General features: G+C 39.9%; 1 protein-coding gene across 4 annotated transcripts in view; it reads right to left on the reverse strand.

The window, feature by feature from the left end:
* Positions 1-276: 276 nt before the first annotated feature.
* loxhd1b (lipoxygenase homology PLAT domains 1b) overlaps positions 277-25,741 on the reverse strand; it is a 36,683-nt gene continuing 11,218 nt past the window's right edge. The window contains exons 14-44 of one of the 4 annotated variants that reach the window (XM_028458274.1): positions 25,562-25,697; positions 25,317-25,471; positions 24,521-24,681; positions 23,115-23,191; positions 22,840-23,036; positions 21,396-21,588; positions 20,786-20,946; positions 20,391-20,712; positions 16,966-17,117; positions 16,286-16,419; positions 16,007-16,155; positions 15,240-15,344; positions 15,032-15,160; positions 14,783-14,947; positions 13,459-13,640; positions 13,270-13,386; positions 12,980-13,142; positions 10,401-10,555; positions 10,099-10,308; positions 9,902-10,028; positions 8,244-8,452; positions 7,940-8,033; positions 7,602-7,710; positions 6,528-6,645; positions 5,369-5,546; positions 5,081-5,266; positions 3,180-3,350; positions 2,969-3,101; positions 2,813-2,845; positions 2,566-2,721; positions 277-1,171 (exon numbers count right to left, since the gene is read on the reverse strand). In XM_028458274.1, coding sequence (XP_028314075.1) covers positions 691-1,171; positions 2,566-2,721; positions 2,813-2,845; positions 2,969-3,101; positions 3,180-3,350; positions 5,081-5,266; positions 5,369-5,546; positions 6,528-6,645; positions 7,602-7,710; positions 7,940-8,033; positions 8,244-8,452; positions 9,902-10,028; positions 10,099-10,308; positions 10,401-10,555; positions 12,980-13,142; positions 13,270-13,386; positions 13,459-13,640; positions 14,783-14,947; positions 15,032-15,160; positions 15,240-15,344; positions 16,007-16,155; positions 16,286-16,419; positions 16,966-17,117; positions 20,391-20,712; positions 20,786-20,946; positions 21,396-21,588; positions 22,840-23,036; positions 23,115-23,191; positions 24,521-24,681; positions 25,317-25,471; positions 25,562-25,697 — 5,058 coding nt within the window. In that variant the 3' untranslated portion in view covers positions 277-690. Of the gene's footprint in view, positions 1,172-2,565; positions 2,722-2,812; positions 2,872-2,968; positions 3,102-3,179; positions 3,351-5,080; positions 5,267-5,368; positions 5,547-6,527; positions 6,646-7,601; positions 7,730-7,847; positions 8,034-8,243; positions 8,453-9,901; positions 10,029-10,098; positions 10,309-10,400; positions 10,556-12,979; positions 13,143-13,269; positions 13,387-13,458; positions 13,641-14,782; positions 14,948-15,031; positions 15,161-15,239; positions 15,345-16,006; positions 16,156-16,285; positions 16,420-16,965; positions 17,118-20,390; positions 20,713-20,785; positions 20,947-21,395; positions 21,589-22,839; positions 23,037-23,114; positions 23,192-24,520; positions 24,682-25,316; positions 25,472-25,561; positions 25,698-25,741 lie in introns of all 4 variants that reach the window. The other 3 variants (XM_028458272.1, XM_028458275.1, XM_028458273.1) reach the window with 3 other exon arrangements.

The raw sequence follows: 25,741 nt of genomic DNA on the forward strand, positions 1-25,741 counted from the left end.
GAGGTGTGCACATGAATCTGACAATACGATACACAATTTGCATGTCACGATACAATATTTCCAGATACTAAACAATACAATATACACAGCGATACATCGCAATATAAATAATTACAAATTTCACCTGTACAAGTACATATCGGTAGGGAATGCAATTTATTTATTTATTTTTTTATACTTACAAGAACAAGTAAAAGGTAACTAACTGTAATTCAAGTTAAATGTTTTTTGGACATTTTTTCAATCGCAATAATAATTACGCGGTGAAATGTCGCAATATATTACCAAATTGATTTTTTCTTACACCCTTACTTGTTAGCATAGCATAGATTGTTCTATTGGAGATTCTATTGTAAAGACTACGCATGTTTTAACTGCTCCAGGAGCCCCGCCCATAATCAAGGCATTTTTAATTTTTCAGCCTAGACTAAAATCAACATAAACTTCTAGGTTTAGTCACTCTTTAAACGTTTACAAGATACAGACGCCTGGATTTCCACTCTGGATCTTAAACTGAAGCAGAATAAACCGATGGCACAAACTTAAAAAACACAATTTTACCTGTAAAACTGACAACTTTTCATTCAGTTTTGTTCTGTAACATTTTCTGTATAAATTATACATGGTAGAAAAACAAGTGTTCGAAAGGAGAACCTCATGCTCACCGACACAGGGGGTTAATGTGTCCTCTTAGTATCTGGGGTAAAGGACTCTGTAAATCTGTCCATCAGCTTTACATTTGTCCAACCACTTCCCACAGTGGAAGATGGTGGTCACTGAGTTGGCCGTGTTCGTTACCTCCACGAACTCCAGGAACCACCCAGAGCTTGAGCTGCTGGCGTCGTGCTCCACTTTGACCTTTAGCAGCTCCCCCAGGTCCAGCATCTCCACCACGAAGCGGTCTGTCTGCCCCCGCTCGAAAAGATTGCGAAACCTTTGCTGCAGGTGTCGCTTTCCGGAGTCCCCGTTGACGCCGTAAATGGTGATGAAAACGTTTGCGTCCGTACCGCCTCCTTTGACGTCTCCCGTGATGATGATGATTTCATATTTGATGGGAACCAAGTTGCGAACTTTGCTGGCAAAACTCTCCACTGACTTGTAGCACTCAAATGTTGAGAACTGATCTTTTTTGGCTGCCAGGGGGATTTGTGCATTGCAGTTGAAAAAATACCTGGACAGGATGAGAAAGATTTTGTTACATTCCTACACCCAACAGTTACTGAGTAAATTATTATTTGTTGTTTTAAAATGATCAACGGACATTGTGAAACTACAAAAAATTAAATGACCAGACAACAAATGCATCGCATCATAGGCGACCAACCAGAGCAAACGTAATGCACTACACCATTTTTTTAATTTAATAAATTTATTTATACATAGAGCCTGATATTTTTTCATTTTCAATTCAATTCATTGATATTATCTTATTTTTAATAGAATTGTACATTTTGACAAACCCTTATTTTATACAGATGCCTTTGTGGAAAAGAAATTAAGTTCCAATTGTGCAAGATTTGGTGTCTTCCTTTTTAAGTTTATACACGAGATGTTTACTGTATGCAAGGGAACCGTGGCAAGATTTATTAGCAAAAATAAACATGGGGGGGGGGGGGGGGGGTGAACGTAACTAGTAACTTTTACTTTGGTTAGTATTTAATTGAGCTACTTTTTACCTGTACTTGAGTATTTTATGCATGACTTACATGTACTTGTACTTGAGTGAAATTTCAATGAAGTAAAAGTACTACTTGAGTAGGATATATCCGTAATCTTTGCACCTCTGAAGAAAATACAGAGCTCAAACAGTTCAAACAATTTGTAAGAAGGTTATAAGAAGAAAATACATTAGTTGAAAAATCTTGACAATTTAAATGAAAGAATAAGAATCTGTATTTTGACAAATTGTTTTTTTTCTCCTAAGTATGATTTTCAAATTCATTCATTGGTGTTATTTTATTTTAAAAAGAATTTTACATTTTGCCAAACCTTTTATTTTATACAGATGTCGTTAAGAAAAATACATGAATTTTTAAAGTTTTAAGTTTATACATGAGATGTTTACTGTATGCAAGGGCACAGTGGCAAGATTTAATACCAAAAATAAACGTGGGAGGTAAAAGTAACTCGTAACTTTTACTTTGAGTACTATTTAATTGAGCTACTTTTTACTTGTACTTCAGTATTTTATGTAGAAAGTGTCTATTCGTACGGTTGTCGTACGGACAACCTCTGGTGCTACTGGTACGTTTACCAAAGTACACGTACGTAGCCTCTTAGGGTTAGGTTACAACCCTCTATTGCAACATTTTTTAGGGGTAGGTTTACAGTTAGGTTTAGTCTTAGTCACATGACCTAAACTGGTCAATGAGGGGCGCTGCGTACGACAGAATGTCGGTATATCGATATGACAACCGTATGGATAGCCACTACCTTTTATGTATGACTTACTTGTACTTGTGTACAATTTAAATCAAGTAACAGTACTTCTACTTGGGTAGGATGTATCAGTACTCTTTACACCTCTGGTTAAATGACATGTAGCTTACAACAGATTCTACTCACTTGTTTCCTAGTTCCTTTTCTGTCACCACTACCTCCATAACGTGCCAGAAAGATTTACCCTTAACCTTTTTGCCGTCTTTCGTGATGTGACCAATGCAGATGCCGGCAATCTCTCCCAAGTGTTTGGACGAGAACTCAAAGGAATCGGTTGCACCACTGCAAAAACAGGCAGTTTGTCATAGTGTTTAGATTCTGAACAGTATAGGGTTGAAATCATTTGTCTGCCTCAGAGTGTTTCCTATCGTACGTCTCGTGGGAATCTCTCTCAGGAGAGCAGAGACTTGAAGAAAGATATGATAGAAGAGACTGAAAAACAAAACATGTGGGGCAGAGAATTTCTAGGACCATAGCACTATGGTTAACAATGAGCCACGGGGCGTAGAGAGTCTCTTCAAAGACCTACCAGAGGAACTTCTTTTTCTTATTCTCAAGAAGAAACTCTTTAGATCGAGCTTTCCTTCCTTCTAACACGATCCAGACATTTTCCGATGTTGAGGCATTGTCTGTGTTTGCAGTTGTTATGGCAATGTCGTATTCTGTACCGCAACAGAGAGACAGATGTTTCACACCCGCTGCAATCGACTGAGTGTGTAAAGTCTTTCTTTGCTACTCACTAGTTTTTTCACTGAGGTCGATATTGTCATTGTTGGCACAAGCCAGCTCCCTAATGATCTGCCTGTCATCCTCATTTTTAGCTAACCAACGGTCACAGGGGAACTTGAAGGTCTCATCCATGATCTCGTCTTTTACCTCGATGTACTCCAGGTGCCAACCAGGGGCCGGACCTGTTTAGAAAGAGTACTCTTTGCTTTCAGAAAGAAAAGCATTCCGACAGCCTTAAACACAGAGGTGAAAGTAACTAATTACAAGTACTCACAACACTGCAATTGAGTAGCTTTTGAAAGTAACTTGTAACTTTGACCTTGAGTGCTATTTAATTGAGCTACTTTTTACTTTTACTTGAACATTTTATGTATTACTTACTTGTACTTGTTCCAGCAAGATTAATTTTGTCTTTTTTTTTAACAGTATATTAAAGCTGAAATCCAGAGTTTCTGAGAGTACGTCTCGATGTCCCGCACTCAACAGCTCCTCTTCCTCCCCCTGCCTCTGCAATCTACCAGAAGCCCCACCTCTACGTTTGTGCACGTGCTTCGCGAAACACACGGTCGCATCGGGACGCATTGATATAGGTCTATGGGTCATCGTGGCGATGGACATTTCTGAGGGAAGAGCTTGGGAGCGCTCCTCCATGACACTATGCTGCTCAGTGATATATGTTTGCTGTTGTGACATGCGTCCTCATTTCCGTGCACAGTTTACACACACATTCCCTTTGATTGACAGAGTCCGCTCCAGGAAGTCGAAGCCTGTTAGCTGGGCAAACTAGGCGCTCGTTTCCATTTATAGGGATTTTATAGGGGTCTATAGGATGAAGGTGGGTCTTGTATACATTGATGTACAGTAGTCCCTCACTATAACGGGGTTCTTTTGCAGCCTCAGTGTTTCGCTGATTTTTTTACAGTGCAAATTTGAATGCATTTTTTTACAGTGTATGAACGCGCATTTTGTTTTGTGTCCTGATTGGCAAATGCTGCTTTCACCCACCAGCGACACATCCAACTCGGTGAGTTTCACTGCCTGCTGAAGCGAGAAGCTGCACACCTTTTTCTTCTCTCATAAACATAAACCACCGGTGAAAAAAGCCGGTGTGATTAGCGGCTAATGCTATCCTAGCTCAGTGCTACAGAGAGAACTTTTACCTGCTACAACCTCCTCCTCGCCTAATCCTTCCTAGTCCGGTCCTGGTTATAAAGGCCATATCATACAGCTCCAGGTGGTCACACAAAGCTTCTATTCCATGGTTGAATGGGTGGACAGACCTGTGTCTGTGTTGACGACCTGACGTCATCGTCAACAAAGACTGAATGCGTTCGGCATCAATGTCTGATCACTAGCAGTGTGACTCTGAAGCGCTGTATGTTTGAAAACAGGTTTACGTTATAAAATCTACGAAGGTTTGAACTTTGAGTGTTTAAACAAGAGAGAAATGTTAATTCCTGTCTGAGAAAAGTGTGTAAAGTGTGTGATGAGGGGTTTTACACCCTTAAAACATGTATAATAATTGTAAAAAGATAAAGCTGACTACTTCGCGGATTTTGCCTATTTTTAGAACGTAACCCCCGCGATAAACGAGAGACTACTGTATATGAATGACTACCTACAGTAGACCATAGAAAAAGACTAGTTAGCTATTTTTTAAAACTTCAAAAAAAATTATATATAAACAGATTTCTCAGAAACTCCAGATAGTTTTTCAAGAAATTTTTATCTACCCCTGAATAATGAAATTTCCAGAAAAACTCCAACTTAACATACTTGTACTTGAGTACAATTTCAATCAGGTAACAGTACTTGTACTTGAGTAGGATATAGCAGTACTCTTTACACCTCTGCTTAAACAGACCTAACATAAGAAGCCGCAACATTTGAATCGAGTGAAGATGCAACAGACCTTTGTTGTCGTGCCACACTCTGACTTTAGACAGCTCGCCCAGACTGAGCATGTCAGGAAAACGGAACACGTCTTTCATATTGCGCTCAAACTTGTTCCTGTTGGTGCTCTCCTTCAAAGACAGCGACCCCGTGTCCCCAAACTCCCCAAACAGGATCAGAAACACGTTGGCATCGGTTCCACCACCTGTAATATCATCACATTTATGTGCAGTGCCAGCGTCAATAAAATAAAACAGTTTAAACACAAACATGTTCTTCCTTCCTTGCATTTTTGAATTATACACACCTCCAACATCGCTGGTCTTGACTTGGATGATGTAGGTGGTTTTCTCCACCATCTCTTCTTCATCCACCACAGCTGCCAGCTCACATTTCATAGTCCTCCTCGTCCCCTTGGTCCTGGACAGCCAGTCCTCATAGGAGAACTCGAACACCTCGTCTGTGTTTAGGTTTCGCATTATCATCTGAAAGTAATTAGTGGTCTTTTTTTAGTGGATGTTCTTGATCGTAGTTATCAGAAATGATAAAGTTATTCTGTGCTCCAGAAAGAACTTAAATCATCTGTTTGTACAAATTGGATTGTGTTTTCTGCGGTTCTTGTGTTTAGGGCTGTCACTTTAACGCATTAATTTAAGATTAATTAATTATAGGGAAAAAAACAAGATACAATAACAAGACAGGAGACTGCGGAGCTTCTCAGCTTTGTTGGAGTTAATTTTGGCTTAAATAAAAACACTGGATAAAGAACAAAAGCCCAGTTGTGTGCAAATTTAGCAAAACGAGTTTGTGGATCACCGGAGCTTTTGCAGCCTCCGCTACCACCTCAATGCTAAACACGTAGCAGCTAGCACGGACAGCCGGACAATACTAGCTGCAACATGCTGTGAGCATGTCGTGTCCCCAATCCACACTGGACAAGATTACAGGGTTCAGAGCCAAAATGAACAAGTTCATGAGTGACAAATGAACAAAGTAACTGGATAACTATTATTATCTGAAGGTGAGAAAAAGCAACACGTTTGGTGTTCAATAACTGTATGGCTCAGAATAGTGTTTTTAATGTTTATGATGTGCTAACTTATAGCACTACACATGGACCTGATGTTTTATTTCATTTATATTTTCCATTATTTGACAACAGTACACAACAATATATCCCATTGATGGTCGAAACTAAAGGTGGCAGCAGTCTTTGGGACTAGTCTCACACACTGCACAATGTTGTTGAAATATCTGTTAAAAACAATAAATGACTTTATAAAACCACTTTGTTATATATCAATCTTTTGATCTGCCACAATAATGTAAAATACCTCAAGCTGAGGGCTTTTCTAAGCAATTTTAGGTAAGATTAAAAACGAGATTAATTAGATGAAGTAATTACAGAGCATAATTAATTGATCACACAAATTTTCTTGATCTCTTGACAGCACTAGTTATGTTACCCTATCAAGAAACCAGTCAGGTCGACATCCGCTGCCATCAATTCGAAGTCGGATCTTCTTGAGGGGAGCAATGTCATCAATCTCCAGACTAAAAGTGTCTTCTTGCCCTCTTTCAAATCTAGAGTGAACAAAGTTAATCTGTATTAGTTTGAGTTTACCTCTCTGGCCAGGTTGAAAACATAACCATTGGAAACTCCAATGAAAAATTCATATTCTGTCCATTCAGTAGGGATGTAACGATTCACTCAACTCGATACGATTTGATTCACGGTACAATTCTTTCACGATTTATTTTACGAAATGGGAGTGTAGACAAATGATGACTGAAAAAATATTCTTTTATTTTTTTGAGGAAAAAAAACTAGAAAATACTGTACTATTTTCATTTTATTTTTCATTGTCAAAAGAATCCCTTGATAAACTAATCAAAACAATGCAATTTAACTAAAAATAAATCTTGAATGAAATAAGAAAAGGAATAACACAAATGAAGAAGAAGCCTACTAATTTAAATTCTGGTTCTATAGTAAACAATGCAAAACTACATAATAGTTCCTTATCTTTTTAAAAGTAAAACAGAAAATGTATTTTGTGTCTTAACAATTGGACTTAAAAAAAAAACAAAAAACCGGTCTGCACTGTATTTACGTCAGATATTTGTTTGGACCAGCAGAGGGCGCTGGTAACCCAGTGGTCGGTTGGCATGAAGAAGAGATGCTATGCTAGCAGACAGACCTAATAGAAAAACGTGACTTTTACAGATATTCACGTAATATTACAGATATTCTTTTGGTGCTAAAGTGGTAATTAATCATTTATGAACATGTTCAAGCGTAGAAGGCAATCAGAAAGAAAGTAGTAGCAGATGCCTCCCGCCTACACTTTTGAACGAGGATATATAGCGCCCTCTGCTGTAAAAAAATAAGTACTGCGATTCAATTTTCAGAGCATCGATGTGAACCGTGATACCTATGAATCAATTTTTAACTGCCTTACGATTAATCATTACATCCCTACCATTCAGTGTTTGGTGTTTTCACGGATGTTGACTGAACTGGTTTCTGAGCAACAAACCTGTCCTCATTTTTCTGCAGCAGCATTTCCTCTGTGCTCCCATTGGCTCCAAACACTGTGAGGAAGATGTTGGTGTCCGTTCCCGCTGACTGAGTGTCACCTGTGGCAACTGTGACGGAGTAAACAACCTTAAAAAGCAAAGCATGTCATCTAAAAATAGAGTGAGGGAGAATTCTGACTCTCACTAAAACAGTAGTGAAGGTTGTCCAACACGTCACTCTACCACGTGGTCACATGGTCACTCACTTTGCGGTTAATGCCGATGGTGCTGGAGTCCAGCACGTTGAAGAGTCTGGCCGTCAGACCGTCTCCCCGGTCTTTAGCCAGCCAGCACTTACATGGAAAGATGTACTTGATGCCTTTGGTTGGCACGGCAACCGACAGTTCATCCACCAACCAGCAGCTCTCTGGGGTGGCACCATTATGGCCGAGCTGAGAGAACAGGGAGTGGATATGTGTTTGGACATTTTTTTTTAAATTCATGTTATACCAAAAATTCAACTCAAATGAAATATTACAGAGCTGGAGTTGCTTAATTTGAATTTCTAACTTCAGTGCGTTATAGTGAGTGCAATCAAAGGATTCTGAAGAGGGAAGACACTTTCACAGATTTATGTCAGGCAATCTCTCTCTGATTCTCACTTCCACCCTCTTCATCTCTCCTACGTCAGTTCCATAACACACAAAGTGCTCCATGGATCCGACTGCAAAGGATTTCTTCCCATCCGGCAAGTCCAGCCACAACCGGTCTGTCTCCACATCGTTGGGACCGATGATGATGACGTAGGCTCTGGCTGTTGTGCTGGCTTCACGGTCCACCCCCGTGGACAGGGTGAAGTGATAGGGGATGACTGAGAAAAGGACAGAGACCAAGTAAAGATCAGATTTTTGATTACGGTTTAATCTGATTCTATTTCAGGGCAATGATAGACTGTCAAGATTCCCGACTGTCTATTGCATTTTATCACCATTCATCCTAAATTAGCTAAAGGTCAATGTGGCTCTCGGTCGGATTTTGTGCAGCTCCAAAAGTTTACAAACAAAATGACAAATCTTAAAGAAATATAAACAAAACATCAAACAACCGAAATACACAAAATCAACCAAAAGTTGCACAAGACTCCAAAAACAGGGAATAAATGATAGAAAGAAAAGGCAAAATGACGCTCATTGGTCATTTTTCTAACTTGCTGTGATTAAAGCAGTGGTTCACAAACTTACAAGCCCTACCTGTGCCCATTGCCCCAAATAATCCTGACAAATAACACACTTTCAAATGAATTGAACAAAATAAAACTAATCACCAGCATAAAAACGAACTTAAAAATGCAGTAGTAACATATACAGGTCATAATGACACATTGCTTGCAAACTGTGCCAAAAAGCTTAAGAATGTGAATGCGAATGAAATGAACTAACAGGGATCGAGTAATATCATGTTTTATAAATAAATCAAAACTCAAAAACCTATTTATAATCTGTGCCTAAAAGCTTAAAGGTATAAAGGATGATTTTCCCAAAGTTTAGAAAAGAAACGCCCTCTGCACATGCACAACCCTCAACCTGCTTCCAAGAGGAAATGCCTACGTGTGCGAGAGAGCGTGCACAGCTCTGTTTACAAGTTGGAGTCGGCATCGCTCATACAAGCTGCCGGTTCAGCTTACCTTGCACTTTTCCCACTATGTCAGACTCGCCACCAGTCAGTGAAAATCAATTTTCAAAGGACCCAATGCTCACTGGGCACGAGCACGTACGTCTGCCTTATGTAAACATATTAACAGAATGATTGAAAATTAGGAGGACCAATAGTTAAGATGATCCACCCGGAAGTTGAAGCCAAAATAACATCGTCCACAATACCTTTAAAAAAACAATAAATTAAATACATTTTCTTAAGTCAGCTATTAAAAGTTTGTTTATTTTTCCACTTCATGTGAAGTACATGTCGACGTAAATCATTATTTTTGCACGTTAGTTCCACATTACATTTTGTTCCCGGTCTATATCTAATGCAGTCTAATAGTTTAATCATCTTCTAATTTCTGCTACATTTTTAGGCTTCTTATTATTACTTTCTTTGAGTGTAGGCATTTGGTTTAGTGTTAATGATCTTTATTTTCAATGAAGAAAGGCATTTAAGAAGATTGGCACGAAAAAGAAAATGTCCTCCTGTTTGTCACACCCCACCTGTCATGTCTCCGCTCCCCACCAGTGGGGGCACACCACGCACTTTGAGAAACACTTGATTAAAGTGTCCCATGTCTGGATTATCTTATTCATATTTATAATTGTAGCCTTACTTGGACCTTCTTCTACCACTGCCGCCTTTTTCTTTTTCTTCTTCTTGTTGGCATTCCGGTCCAATCCCAGTTTGGCCTGAGCCATCTTCTTGGAATAGGGATCTAGATTTCTTTCGCCCTCATAACCCTAAAATCAAAAACGGATTTTGAAAATATGGAGGTGAAATGTGAAAAATAATAACTTAACCAGGCTTCACCTTGACATAGAAAGTCCTTTCTATCCGCCTGTCCTCCTTCTTCATTGACAGCCAGCGTTCACATAGGAACATGTAAACCTCATCTGTGTCCACATCCATCACCTCCACCTGGTCCAAGTACCAGTCAGCTCCCATCAACGAGTTATCATGACGGAGACGGATCTTGAACACCTGGCCCAAGTCCACGGCCTCAACAGTGAATTTATCCACCTAAAGAGAACATAGTCTTAAATAGTTTTAAATAGCAGGAGGAAAAAGACACAAGTTTGGCAGTCGATGCAGTCACGCTTTGACACACTTACTTGCCCTCGACTAAACTTGTTCTTGTTTTTCTCAGATTTGGAAAGCTTGCGCTCTCCGGTGTCTCCCAGGTCTCCATAGATAGTGAGAAAGACATTGGCATCGGTTCCTGCTCCGTTCATATCACCTGTACGCACAGACACTTTGTACGTGTGAACTGTGAGAGAAGAAAGACACTAAAGTGAATACAAGTATAAAGTATGCACACATGAAAAAGTTAGACCTCTTATCTGGGTGTGCAGTAGTTTGGTGCATTTGCATTTGTAATTTTAACATAGTTGCTAGATGTTACTGCATATTCTATAATCTAGTGTGGGCTGGAACAATTGGAACTCAAACTGTGCAACTTTGTGTGTCATCAATAGGTTTGAATGAATGGCAAATAACTTACTGATCAACACGAAAAATGTTCAGATTCAGATTCAGAATGCTTTAGGTACAGTTTAGAACAATGCTAGGAATTTGACTTGGTAGTTGCAGCGAAAGACCACACATCAACACACCGGAGCAGCCATTTGCGGTGCCCACATATTTAGGTGAAAAAGGGATAAACAACAGGAGGAGAGGTGAGGGGAAAACAGCCAGTTTGAGAATGGTTTCCCTAAACAGAGAAGGCAGTGTAAAACCAGGAAAAAAAACGCCTCTGCAAACATAAATTTAAGCAGGACACAGTCAAAGAACACAAGACAAGGCACGTGGGTAGGGTTGGGTAGGAGGTGGGCTGGGGGAGGGGGTCGGGTGGGAAGAAGAAAAGATTCTAGCCATTTGGGGACATGGGCGTGCTGCCGATGGGCGCTGCTACCACGCCTCCATGTAGCACGGATGGGAGGGGGGGTGGCGGGAAGATGGCCAATGAAGGCATCTGAAATTGAAGACCTGTAGCTGCGCTACTGACAACAGCCAGATGACGTGTGGCAACAGTTCAGCATCAACAGTTCCAGGTGGGAATGTAGTGAAGGAGCAGGGGGAGGGAGTGGGGGGTAAGAGCTCTGCAGAAACATCCTGGCGGTAAGAGATGAGTCAACCTTGGCTTTAGCCATGGCTGGCTGGGGAGCCGAAAAGGAGATAAGCAATGTGTTTTTGATACAGGCTATGTCAATTTTCAATAGCCTTCTGTCCTGGGTCTCTCTGCTGTAATCCAATGAGTGGCCTAACTTCCAAGCCAGGCCTCCAACTTAGGAAGCCACCAGCTCTGATCAGCAGCATGCCTCCTACCATTATTCCAATTATGTAGATGTCCTCCACGTCTTCCACGGAAAGAATCGACAGACAAACAACTCGGCACTTGTTCCAAGGGTCAAGTGCATATCCAGCCACAAACGTCCTGCTTGGTGAACCCGCATGTCCAGAGTGCGATGTATCATATTCATGATGATTTAACACATCCCGAAGTTTGAATCTTTCAGTTTGGAAACAATCCTGTTATCATTGTCTTACGTGACTGTCGGGACAAAAATAAAAGTCTTCCTGAAATGTTTTAAAAGTTAAAAATAATTTCCTGTTGTGAAGGATGTTAAAAAATAATTAATAAATAAATGAATGAATAAATGAAACAAAATTATAAAAAACAAGTTCATACTTTGTTGCTACTTTTTTAATGTTTGAAGCAATGAAAAAGAGTGCAAGGTTTATTAGCCAAGACTTTTTTTTTCTTTAACTAAAAATATGTTTATTTAGTTTATTTAAAATTACAGTGCGTTTCATAGTGTTACATTAGTCCCGACTATGAAGTACAAAAGTAACAATGTGCAACGTTCAACTACAATGTGATCTTGGTATTGACGGATCAAACATGTAGGTAGTTTATCACAATGTGAAATAATAATAATAATGTATGAAGCTTCTTTATACGTCTGTGAAAAATGACAGAACCAGATATATTCTTTATACATCTGTAACAAATCTATACATCTATTCCTTATATGTCTGTGTCACTTTTTAAATTGAATTACTGAAGGAGAACTGAAGCTTCTCCTTTTATCCACCTTGGCTGGGAGGTCAAGGTTCTGCTGGTGAACTGGTAAACTGAAGTGGTGAGTTGGTTTACCAGAGTTTCTCTTTAGTAATAAATGTCTTATTTTGACAGGTATGTAAACAGTACTTTTTTAATTTTGCATTGCAATAGTTTTTTTGTGTAATTTTAAAACACTCTGTAGTTGTAGCTAAGGGTTTTCATGATGAATAAATTTGTGAAACAAATATTGCTGCAATACAAACAAATGGATGTTGGTTTGATATATTTGTTAATGTTTATTTAGTTATTATTATCATCATGACAAAAAAAATGATAAATTGGAACAGTTTAAGATTTCATTATTTAAAATTTTATTACCAAACAAAAGTACTCAAAATTGGTACTGTTGAGTACCGATACCGATTCACAGGTATAGAGTATCGGTTCAAATGAAAGGTACCCATCCCTAGTGTGAAGTTATCTTTTAGAATAACCGTTGTTTGAAAAATGAAAGTATTATTTTCGTACTGGCTCTCAGTTGAACTCTATAAAGTGATATCTGCAGAATAAATAAAGGCATGCTCGTGCTTACAATCCCCCACATACTGTAAATCATTGCGAACCTACTTTCCAAAGCATCCTCCACCTCAGTCTCTGTGGTTTTCAGCGTCCCTCCCCTGAGGAGTTTCTGTGTGATAATGTCTGAGGGGACCAGCTCCCTCACCGTCTCGCCATCATCTTCAGACTTAGCCAGCCAACACTCACATGGGAAAATAGTGGTTTCCGAACCCTAGCGTGAAAACACAAACCAATCATGAGCCTGGCTCAGCTCACAGAGGAGGGGTGTGAGCCAAAGGATGTTTAATTGTTCATCTTCTCATTTCACTACAGCACAGAGAGTCTTAGATGTTGGTTACCTTTCCGTTCCTGAGCTGTCGCCTGATCTCCACTCTGTCAAGGTGCCAGCCTGGGTTGATGCCCTTGTTGTCATGCCCTATTCGGATTTTTTCAATAATGTCCCCGATGTCCTCTAGCTGGGGAGAAAACTCACTCTTTCCACATCAGCAGCTACACTTCTGTAGGATGTGCAGTAAACACACACTTACCTCCACTATAAACATGTCCTCAGCACCTCTTTCAAAGTACAGACGTCGCTCTCGCTTGTTGACACACAGGTGTTTCTGCTGTGTGCACACACCTTTACATCCATACAACACAATGAACACGTCTGCGTCCGTCCCAGCGCCAAACTCGTCACTGGTGTAGATCTTTATTTCATAGGGCACGACTGCAAAAATTAGGTGAAATTAGCACGATATGTTTACACCATCATTTATGTATAGAATCAGAATCGTATCGTAATGAATGAACTCTTGCAGGGTTTTTCACGTGCTTTTACACGTTTTTCACATGCTTTGTTTCGCAGTTGTATTTCAAATTCACAAATGCACATAATCTGTTTCGTAAATATATATTTTATGCAAATTTGTAATATAAATTCTGAAATGCACACGCTCTACTTCACAAATATTATTTTGCAGGGGGCAGAGGCAGCATTGCCCCCCCCACCATCCCAAGTGGTTAAAAGTTCTCATTACAGTTTTCCCAAATTCATTGAAAAAAGATTTGTTTTCATAACATAGTTTTCTGCTGCTTTGATTTGAACATATTACTGTTAGTTTCATGACACAGATGTTAGTTCTACCTCAGGTGTGTATTATAAGTTTTCAGTGAAACTTTTGAGACTTTAGGTTGGTTCTTCTTCTGTTGCGCAATTCTTCTTCACAATGTAAATGCTGAAACGACACTGCACCCAGCAGTTCATGTATGGTACTGCAGCATAAATGAAACAGGAAGCGGCCGCTGGCCTGATTTTATCTTGAATTTATAACATTTAACGATGCGCCAACACAAGCTTTTGGAGTCAACATTATTAATGTTACTAATCATTTTTGCATTATTCTATATGTTACACACATTGTGGTTGTAGCAAATCTCAAGATGATCTATATATTTAATTCAGTTTTTTTTATTTTGTCCCCCCCCGGCAAGAATAATAAAATAATGAGAATTGTATTTTCTTAAATGAATTTGGGAAAACTGTAATGAAAACTTGACCACTACGGGGGGCAATGCCCCCCCATTCCCTCTGCAAATTCTGTGTTTTTAGTCTAGTAAGTAAGTAAAAATTTATGAAGGAGAATACAAAATTGTTGCCAAAATACTTGTAACTGTATTATGGACATCATCCCAAAAGGGTCTAATAACTGGGCAAAGCCCAAAATGTTGGTCTGCCATATTGTTACCACATTCTCTTCAGCGGTTACCAATTCCTTTTGCCACTTTTCCTTCACATAATTTGTTGAGTAGCTTCTTAGTTCATTTACATGTCTGTACAGGTGGTTGTCACTTTCCATGGTTTCTACTCACATGGCATGTAGAATTCAGTCTGTAGCTCAGCGGGGTAAAGGTTTCTCACAATCGCACCGTCATCCTCGGCTTTGTCAAGCCATCGGCCACAAGGAAAAGTAATTCTTTGACCCTGTGATGGAGCGTCAATCTCAACCCAGTCCAAGAACCAGCCGGGGGCTCCACCTTACAGCGCGTGGACGATAATCAGTCAATATCAGTCAGTTTAATGCTTTGCTCATGTTGATGTTTGGTCGTTCTTCATCCTACCCGAGTTGTCGTGGCCAATCCGGAGCTTCTCCAGGTCGCCCAAATCCACGGCTTCCACAGTGAACTCATTGATCATTCCTTGCTCAAATTTGTTCTTGTGCGTCTTACAAGCCTTTAGGTTGATGAGCCCTAATGATTCACAATTTTAGGTTTTCTATCAGAAAAAGACAGGTGGGGTATGGGTAGGATTATCTGTGACTTTTCACACCTGTGTCGTCATTTTCACCAAACAAGATGGCAAACACGTTGGCGTCGGTCCCCGCGTTCTTTTTCTCTCCTGTTTTAATTTTCAGGTTGTACGTAGTCGACATGGCTGCAAGATACATTAAACAGGTCACATTTTAACACCTTTACCGTCGCAACCCCAATCCTCCACTACATTGTACATTTTAGGACATCCTTAAAGTATCAGAGTGAGGTATCAGAAAAACCTCTGTCATTTGTCAGACCAAACTGACTCATGACTCAGCAAAACGTCAGTCAAATGAAACATCACTTTTCAAACTAAACACTGTTAAATGAAACTTCCTCAGGCTTCAAAATAAAAGTCATCAGACTCAACGAAGAAGTAGAAATTTATCAGAAGTTGAAAAGCTGTTGTTTCGTTTTATTTTTTAAGTTAGAATATATCAACGTACTGTTTGATAAATACATAAATACATAGTTCAATAAAAAGCTGATTAGAAAAAAAAATAGAAAATAACAGCTTTCAACTTTACTCTTGTATCCGAAGCGGCACATATTGATGACGTCACGTGTATTTCCGGTTTCTTCAATATATGCCATGTTGTGTTGAGGCGGTTATACTTGAGGGCATTTAGTCTGATGACTTTTATTTGAAGCCTGAAGACGTTTCATTTGATGGCGTTTGGTCTGAGAAATTACAGAGGTTTTCCTGATACCTGATATCTCACTATGAGACCTAAGGATAGTCTAAAATGTCCATCTTGCTCCACAGATAAAGAGAGACGTTACATTTTTGTTCAAGTCCTAAAGTAGGTCCCGCCCCCTCCTCATCCTCTTCATCTTTCTTCATGAAGGCCTCGTCCACAGGAACCAACTCTCTGGCTATCTGCCCATCGTCCTCATCCACTGCCAACCAGCGGTTACAAGGGAAGTAGTACCTAGCGAAACAATTACATCACAAATCAATAAGCTCTGTACTCCGCAATTATTTCATGTGGTGTAGATTGAAGACTTTCTTTAGGTTGAACAGTAGAGCAAAGCCTTAAAAGTCTTGTTTTTTTAACTTACGTCATATCCTCCTTTATGTCCACAATCTCCACACGATCAAGGTACCAGGTTGAGTGCGAATTGCTGTTGTCATGACGGATCCGTAGCTTCTTCAGCGGGCCGAGATCAACGGCCGTCACTGTGAAAACATCCTCCTGCAACACACACAGTCATTGGAGACCCTAACGATATCACTGGGAAAACCAAAAAACAAACCTGAATAATCCAATCACTGTGTTCTCTGACTGACAAAGAAACACAAGAAATCCTGGTAAAAAAGAACTAAACCCCCTGATTTCTGCTGACCTGCCACTAGGGGAAATAAAAAAAAAAATACCTTGATTATGGGCGGGGCTTCTGGAGCAATTAAGACAATCACCAAAGAAAAATATACAGTATGCTATGCATAGTGCAGCTGGCGGTGCCAACAGTGCTTGTTTGTGATGCAAGATGTTCCAAGAATCTCGTTCTCAGCCAATAGCAACCCTATGCAACTGCATAGTCTGCCTATAGACAAAAACGTCTATGATAAAAACACAATAGTCATGTTAAGTGTTTGGATGTTACATGCATTTGAGCATTTAACTCAGGTGCCTGAATCCTGTGACACAAATATTTCACTTATTTTTGATAAAATAGAATAAAAGTCTTCCTCTTTGCTTGAATCTAAGATGACGGTGCTTTGGGGCTTTTGGTCCCACCTGCCCCTGCTCAAATTTGTTGACGTTGTCTGAGTTCTTCAGGTATCGCTCGCCCGTGTCTCCGTTTTCACCATAAATATTAATGAAGACTTTGGCGTCAGTTCCAGCTCCAGCCATCTGACCAGTGAAGACGCACACTTCGTAGGTGTTGACTGTCAGACAACACAGAAGGATCAATTACCAACAACTCTTTAACTTGTTGCATGTATCAATTTAAACAAAGCATGACACAGTCCCATTGAATAAGCAACAATATCTATCGAGATAACCCAACTGTTAACATGAATCATGAATAAATGGTCAGAGTGAGTGAATAATCTTTAGGTAAAAAGTGTTAGATTGAATCAGAATCAGAATCAGAAATGTTTTATTTGCCATGTACAGTTTTGAGGACAGTACAAGGAATTTGACTTGGTGGTTGGTGCACAAAACAAGCAACAAAAAGAAATAAAAGAAATAAAAACAGAACAACAAAGCACAACCCAGCAACAATAATAATAATAATAATGATAAATATAAAGGATGAGGGATAAATAAAGGATAGATAGAGAATAAAGGATAAATAGGATAAATATAAATATAAATATATATATATACAGTGCAGCAGGTATCAAGCTGGTGGAGGTGGTGATCGGGTGGGGGGGGGGGGGGGGGTTCAGTGGGTGACTTGGGGTGTGTTCATGTGGATGGTGGCAGAGGGAAAGAAGCTGTTTTTGTGTCTGGAGGTTCTGGTCCTGATGGACCGAAACCTCCTACCAGAAGGGAGAGATTGAAACAGTTTATGACCGGGGTGGGAGGGGTCGGCCACAATCTTTCCTGCACGCCTCAAAATCCTGGAGGCGTACAGGTCCTGGAGGGAGGGCAGATTGCAGCCGATGACCTTCTCTGCAGAGTGGATGATACGCTGCAGTCTGGCCTTGTCCTTGGCCGTAGCTGCAGCGTACCAGATGGTGATGGAGGAGCAGAGGATGGACTGGATGATGGAGCTGTAGAAGTTCACCATCATCTTTGTTGGCAGACTGAACTTCTTCAGCTGCCGCAAAAAGTACATCCTCTGCTGAGCTTTTTTGATAAGGGAGCTGATGTTCAGCTCCCACTTGAGGTCCTGAGTGATGATGGTCCCCAGGAAGCAGAAGTACTCTACAGAGCTCACTGTAGAGTCTCCCAGGGTGAGGGGGGTGAGGGGGGCTGGGTTCTTCCTGAAGTCTGCTATCATCTCCACTGTCTTTAAAGCATCGAGCTCCAGGTTGTTCTGGCTGCACCAGGACACCAGCCGGTCTGTCTCCCACCTGTAGTCGGACTCGTCTCCATCAGCGATGAGACCGATGATGGTCGTGTCGTCTGCAAACTTCAGGAGTTTGACCGACTGGTGAGAGGAGGTGCAGCTGTTGGTGTACAGGGAGAAGAGCAGAGGAGAAAGAACACAGCCCTGAGGAGATCCAGTGCTGATGGTCCGGGGAGCAGAGATGGTTTTTCCCAGCTTCACGTGCTGCTTCCTGTCAGACAGGAAGTCTGTGATCCACCTGCAGGTGGAGTCTGGCACGTTCAGCTGGGAAAGCTTGTCCTGAAGGAGAGCTGGGATTATTGTATTAAAAGCAGAGCTGAAGTCCACAAACAGGATCCTGGCGTAGGAGCCTGGGGAGTCCAGGTGCTGGAGGATGAAGTGGAGAGCCAGGTTTACAGCATCGTCTACTGACCTGTTGGATCTATAGGCAAACTGCAGGGGGTCCAGGTGGGGGTCGGTGATGTCCTTGATGTGGGAGAGCATGAGGCGTTCAAAGGACTTCATGACCACAGATGTCAGAGCGATGGGTCTGTAGTCATTAAGTCCTGTGATCCTCAGCTTTTTAGGGACAGGAACGATGGTGGAGGCCTTAAAACAGGCTGGTACGGTGCATGTCTCCAGTGAGGTGTTAAAAATGTCTGTGAACACTGGAGACAGCTGATCAGCACAGTGCTTCAAGGTAGAGGGAGAGACAGAGTCCGGTCCACAAGCCTTACGGGGGTTTTGTCTCCTGAAAAGTCTATTCACATCTCTCTCTTTGATGGAGAAAGGTGTCTCTGTAGGAGGGGGGGGAGGAGGGGGGGAAGATAGGGGAGAGAGCCTCCGTAGGCAGCTGGGGTGAAACTGTAGCTTTGATGTGGGGGGTGAAGGTGTTGGAGTGAGGCTGGTCAGAGGTGTGACCATTGTTTACTTTCTTTGAGTAAATTTTATCAGAGATATTGTTGCTGGTTTTGTAATAGAACATAAAAAGAAGTGTAGAGTAACTAAGAGGAGGAAAATACACCGGTTTATTGATAAGTCATATCATTAAAACATATTTACATTTCATAGAAAGAAAAAAATGGAATCCAAATTACAATTACATTTATCTCATACAAAGCTGTTTTAATATAACTATATAGTTGTATTGATGAATAGTTTATAGCATTACAAATGGCTTAAAGTGCGCATGTGTCTTTTTCTATTAGATTTTCCCCCCAGTTACAATGTCTTGGTAAAAATAAGTATTTTTCTGTTTCAAAATTTCACAAATTTCATGTCAGGTTTTACACTTTTCCGTTTAGTTGCCGTTTCATCATCTTTCCCTGTTTCGAAGACTTAACTGGCTAATAACAAACATGTTAATAGAGTCAACTACTGTCATTAACGTAAAATGGGATTATTTACGGGAGCCAGTTTATTAACACTGAAATAATGGGATTACGCCACAAGAGCGACACTAGCAACACCGCTAATCCCTCAGCCACCCATTTAACAGGAAGCATTTAGCATGGAAATGCGTGATTTGGTCCCAAAACATTATTTGTGAAATCTTTATTTACGAATCACCCTCGTGTTTTTCATGAAACCCCGCGCAGCCGCGTGATTGTAGATGCTTCTACTGTGACGTGTCACCAGGTAAAATGATCACAAGTTCAGCTAATACACCAACAGCTAAACCCGAGCCTTTTCAGATTTGAATGCAGTCATAATAATCTGAAATGCTTCTTCATCACAGCACATTAAAAAAAACACTTCAGATGAAGCTTTAAAAAAATTGTCAATCACAGGATAACATGATCACAAGATTAACTGTAATATATGTTTCGAGATTTGAACGTGATCATGTGCGGAATTGGACACATTAGTTTGTTTTGACACACTTTCTAGACATTCAATCAATTTTCTGATGAAAAAAAGCATATAAATGTGGGATATTGTCCCAGAACTTGCATGTGAGGCAATTCTGTGTCATGTTGGGGGCCAAATTTTAAAGAAAGAGAGAAAGGATAGGTCAGATTGATTTTTTTGAAAGTGAATTCCGTTTTCTGTGATCACAGAAAATCTAGGCCTTAGTATCGTTAAAAAAACCGTGACTTTGTTGTGTGTCGATTGATCACCCAGAGTGTTGGTGTGAGTTTTGGTAAAATCTCTATTTTACCTTCCAGTTCTTCTGCGCCCTCAGGCAGTAGCTCCACCACCAGCTCCCCATCCTCCTCTCCACTAGCCAACCAGCGCGAACAAGGAAAATGGTACGTCAGCACCACCTCCTGCATCACCTCTCCTTCCTCCTCCTCTTCCTCCTCCTCATCTTTCTTCTTTTTCTTCTTCTTCTTCTTGTCGACCTTTTTATTTTCCTTGGGCACCCAGGCCATAATCAGGCGTTTGACATCTACCGTCTCCAGGAACCAGCCAGATGCCAGGCCAGAACCGTCGTGACCGATGCGTATCTTGAAGATTTTCCCCACATCTTTGACCTCTATCTGGTAAACAGTGGCAGTAAATTGAAGTAAAACATTATTGGAACATTTTCAGGTAAAACTTTCTCATTGGTACCTTAAACACTTCAATGGTGTCTCGCTCAAAGTTGTTGGATCGGCTCTCGAGTGTAATGACCTCCGTCTTCCCATTGTCCCCATAAATCTGGATGAAAACTCTGGCATTGGTTCCGGCAAAGGCCAAATCTCCGGTCACCACGGTAATCTCATAGTTGACCACTGAATGAAAGGAGATTAATACAATAAATTAAATCACCAGAGGCGGCATTACATCCAGGGCCGGCTCTATGCAGGGGCAAGAGGGGGCAGTGTCCCCTCAAATCAAAGATTATGATTCCTCACTCCATGCTCAGTTTTCACAAGCGACGCATCTATTACACTCTGTTCTTGCTCGTTTTTACACGTGTATTAGCAAGTCTAAAGGGAGAGGCCTGACAAAGTCCAATCCACTTCTCTAAGTTGGGGTTGGACACATACTGTAGCTTACAACCCAATTCAATGTAGAAAACACTGTTACTATAAGCACAGGGGAAACAAAGTGCTGGAACATGATGTGTACATATGATGCCCCCTTCACATTTCTGACTGCCCCCTCATATATGCCTGCCTACAACTGGCCCTGATTACATCTATTGATACATCCATCCATCCCTGGAAGTGCCGCCTACATTGTTCAGTGTCCAGGATCTCACTGGGGTAAATCTCCACTTCTGTCTTTCCGTCAGCCTCGTCTTCATCCAGCCAACGATGACTGGGGAACATGTATTGCTTCCCTTGAAGAGGAACCGTAATCTGAACGCTGTCCAAGAACCAACCAGCTCGCATGCCTTCGTTTGTGTGTCCAATCATCAGGCGGTTGATCTGGATCAAAACAGAGGTGTTAATGTTGACAGTTATCAATTATTACTAAACACATTCGAAACATTATTTCGCAACAGATTTGTGAGTAAAAGACTTTACTTTAATTTCATGAACCCACTTCTTCCTGTAAATTCCTGTAATAAATGTTTTATTCTGCTCAATGTTTTCTGTTACACTTTTTAATCATGTAAAGCACATTGAATTGCCTTGTCTTGTAAATTTTATTTATCATATACCTTTGGATAATTCAGTATAAAAACATCATATCAGAATTAGTGATGCACGATATTATAGGCACGTTATTAGTCTAATTAGTATTAGACATGGGCCGATATACCGACAAAATAACAGGCTTTGCTTCCTTGATCAACTCGTAGACATCATATACTGTATATTGCCTCAACATAAAAGTAGAATTATAGATTGAATAGATCAAAAAAAAATTTTGAGAGGCAATTTCATCATTTTACATCTATTTTTTGTTAAGCGAATGATCTTTGATTTAGTGATCTAAGAGGCCAACACTATGGCTGTGTTGGAAATTGCACACAAACGTACTACACACTTCAAACTCAAGTGTATACACTGTCTACTATATACTATAAGTATGATTAGGATGATGAGCGTTCCCACTGAAGTATACTTCCAAGTTTCCCAAGATGCATTTGGAACCTACAACGACAAAAACCAGATTCACACTGAGGATAAATATCTCTGTTGATTCTCCACCTTTGAAAGTTCTGAAAACATTTTTAGAGAGAAAGTGACCAAGTAGAATATCAACATGTGCTCATAAAACTCGCAGAAACACATTACATTCTGACATTTCAGAGATTTTCGCAGACCCTCCATTGTGCTACTGACAAAACTTCCGGTTAACTTCAAAACAAGAGACAGTCTTTGAAACTGTCTTTACTGTTTTGTTTAAAAACAATTGTGATGAATAAATATGAAGTTTATAAAAAAGTGTTTTTCTTATTTTGCACATGGAATGATTACATTGTCTTATGTCTGTGTTTGCCAACATGATAAAAGAGTTTACAGCATAGTTCTGTATGTAAATTCTACTACAGAAACTAGATCATCTCTGCAATTAATGTGAAGGGGAAATATCGGTGTCGGTTTTTGGCCAAAAATCCATTATCGTGCATTTCTAATTAGACTATATCTTTGATTACCAATCTTCCTGGAATTAAATTGACATCAGGCCATAACACTTTAAAGCTGCTGATCCACCAGCACAGCACCAACCTGTCCAATATCAAAGGTATCCACAGTAAAGATGTCAATGCGTCCCGTCTCAAAGTAGTTTCCCAAGTTGTTGGCAGAGACCAGCAGCATCATCTTGCCGGTGTCGCCTTTCTCACCGTAGAGCTTGACAAACACGTTGGAGTCTGAGCTGCCCCCAGAGATGTTTCCGGTTTTCACTGCGATGTGATAGTTCACGTCTGGCACACACACACAGATGCAGACATGAAATGGTGTTAATATGAAAGCAGTGATAACGAAATCTTCCTCTGACTCACTGTAGAGACGTTGTCCTTCTACAAATGGCACTAACTCTCGAACAATCTGTCCATCATCCTCGTTTCGGTCCAACCACCTGAAAAAACACAGTGAGTGAAACACGCATTTGTCATTTTTACCTCATCAGCTAGTCATGAAGCAGTAGTTTAAAGTACACGATCATGCTGTTTAAATGTCTTATCGTGAAATTCTTTAACTTTACATTCATTACATTTAATTCCTTTCAATCTTTTATTTCTTTCAAGCTTTACCGGTTTTGGGAAAACTATAAAATAACTGAATGTTGCATTGAACTATTTGTGATTCTTCTAATTTTTACTCATAATAGTTACAACCAGAGTGTGTCCTCTATAGAACTACAGAAAGGCTGCCAAATGTTAATTGCATTAAAGATATAAAAGCCTTTCAGTACTGCCTTATCCCTTTAGGGTTACCATACTAATGATTATAGACACATTAACTGCTGGCAACTGGCTAAATAATAATGAATGTGATTATTTCAAAAAATAAAAGAGAAGGGGTTTGAGTTGAAAGAAATATATAGAAAATAAATAATAAAATATTAATTCATTATAGTCGGAGACAAGACTGTAATTGTGAAATGCTGGATGTTTTAGGTGCAACACACTTTCCCATAGAACTTGTGCCAAACTCATGGCCAGGGGGCCAAATCCGGCCCTTTGAGGCATCCTATTTGGCTCACGGGTGAAAGAAAAAATGACAAAGAAAACATGAATCATTAATTAAATGAAACTCCACAATATTTGCAGGTGCTCAGTTTTCCCGGTGCTTATATCACATGATTGCTGTTATTTTTTATGTGAAACTGTTAAAAAACCTTAAAATTCTTACAAAATCCTTAAACTTTCCTTAAATTTTGAGAAAATAATTTCCTTAATTGAATAGAAATTTGTCACAAAATCTAGGAAATTTAAAATGAAGATCCAGTTGGGACCGATATCTGTTACTTATTTGTTTGGATATTGTCGGTTTCTTACATATTTAGCATTGTATGTATATGTAGAAGTGCAAACTAGAGCACAATAATGTTGAAATTACTAGTTTTCCTGCATAAAATCTGTGGAACACTTGAGATCAAACTGTTCCGCATTTGGCCCCTGAACTAAAATGAGTTTGAACACCCCTGCCATAGAAGATTGCACCATCATCAGAAATGAGCATTCCTGTGAATTAGGTGGATACAAATACAAGTCTACATCAAAATATGATTGAAAATATGTATTTTACAGCAGACACCTTTCTTTGCAATTACTTTAGGTATTTACTGATGCTTTGAATTAAAGCTTCTCAACACATAGGACATCCCTTGTTTATTCTCAGAAAGGGAAATGTAAAGATTTTCTTAGTTGTTTGAGAACACAAGACCTTTCTTTGTTTAAGTTACCTGCCGCAGGGGAACTCGTAGGCCTGAATCTCAGCCTGTCCCTCCTCCCTGACCAAGACCTTATCCAGGAACCATCCACAGCCTCCTCCTTTACCGTTGTGTCCGATTCTCACCCTGCGGATGCGTCCAATGTTCACAGCCTCGATTATGAACTCATCCAACTGGAAATAGGAAAAAACTCAATTAAACAAACTGTCAGAACAAGAAAACACATTTATTCACATTTTAAAATCTTTCAATGTATGTTTTTATTTAAACCCAATTATTTTCAAATGACTATTAATAATTATATTAATATATAATAAAATTATATTATTATATCTATGTATATTTGAAAGTTGAACCTTCAATTTTGTACAACAATCAATTATATATGAATCAATAAACATAACACATTGGAGGTTCACATGAGTGTCTTAAAGCAAAATACTGCTTTTGATGATGCTCTGCTTGTTTTAGTAGGGATTCTTGATTTTGTTACCAATTTGTTGTGTAATTAGAGGAATTTTGTTGAATTGTTTGTGAGAAATTGCAAGATTTGTGGAAAAAATTAGAGTTCTTTTCACAATTTGCAATTAAGGAAACAAAGGAAAAATGCATGCCCCTATAAATACTGTTATGTAGAGTTTCATTAAATTGTTGAATTTGGTAATTTACACAATAATTCATGTTTTCTCTGTCACTTTTACTTTCTTTTGCAGGCCGAATTGGATGCTCTAAAGGGCCGGGTTTTGCCCCCAGGCCTTGAGTTTCACACATATATTTTATTATGAATTAGGTGCCCAGATGTACCCACATTTCCTTTCTCAAACTTGTTGGCATTGTTTTTACAATTGACCAGCTGCCGGTCCCCGGTGTCTCCAAGGTCTCCGATCAGATTTAAAAACACTGATGCATCAGTGCCGCTGCCGCCGACGGTCCCTGTGCAGATGGTCACTCTGTATTTTACCACTGCAGAGACACAGAAAAAAAGGGTCTTTGGTATTTGGTCTTCAGGTTTGGATTTGTTTCTATTTAGTGAAATTAAACATGAGAACATACAAAGCAGAGGCTCAGAGATGAGATCCCCAGAAGCTGGAAGCTCCCTCACAACCTCGTTGTCATCTTCATTGGTATCCAGCCACCGCCCACAGTGAAACTTATACTTGTCCTTTGTCAAAGTCTTCAGCATTGTGACCTACGTGTTTGAAGGAGAATGTGACTGAAATGGATCAATAAGAT

This window comes from Gouania willdenowi, chromosome 9 (assembly GCF_900634775.1).
Source record: "Gouania willdenowi chromosome 9, fGouWil2.1, whole genome shotgun sequence".
NCBI lineage: Eukaryota > Metazoa > Chordata > Actinopteri > Blenniiformes > Gobiesocidae > Gouania > Gouania willdenowi.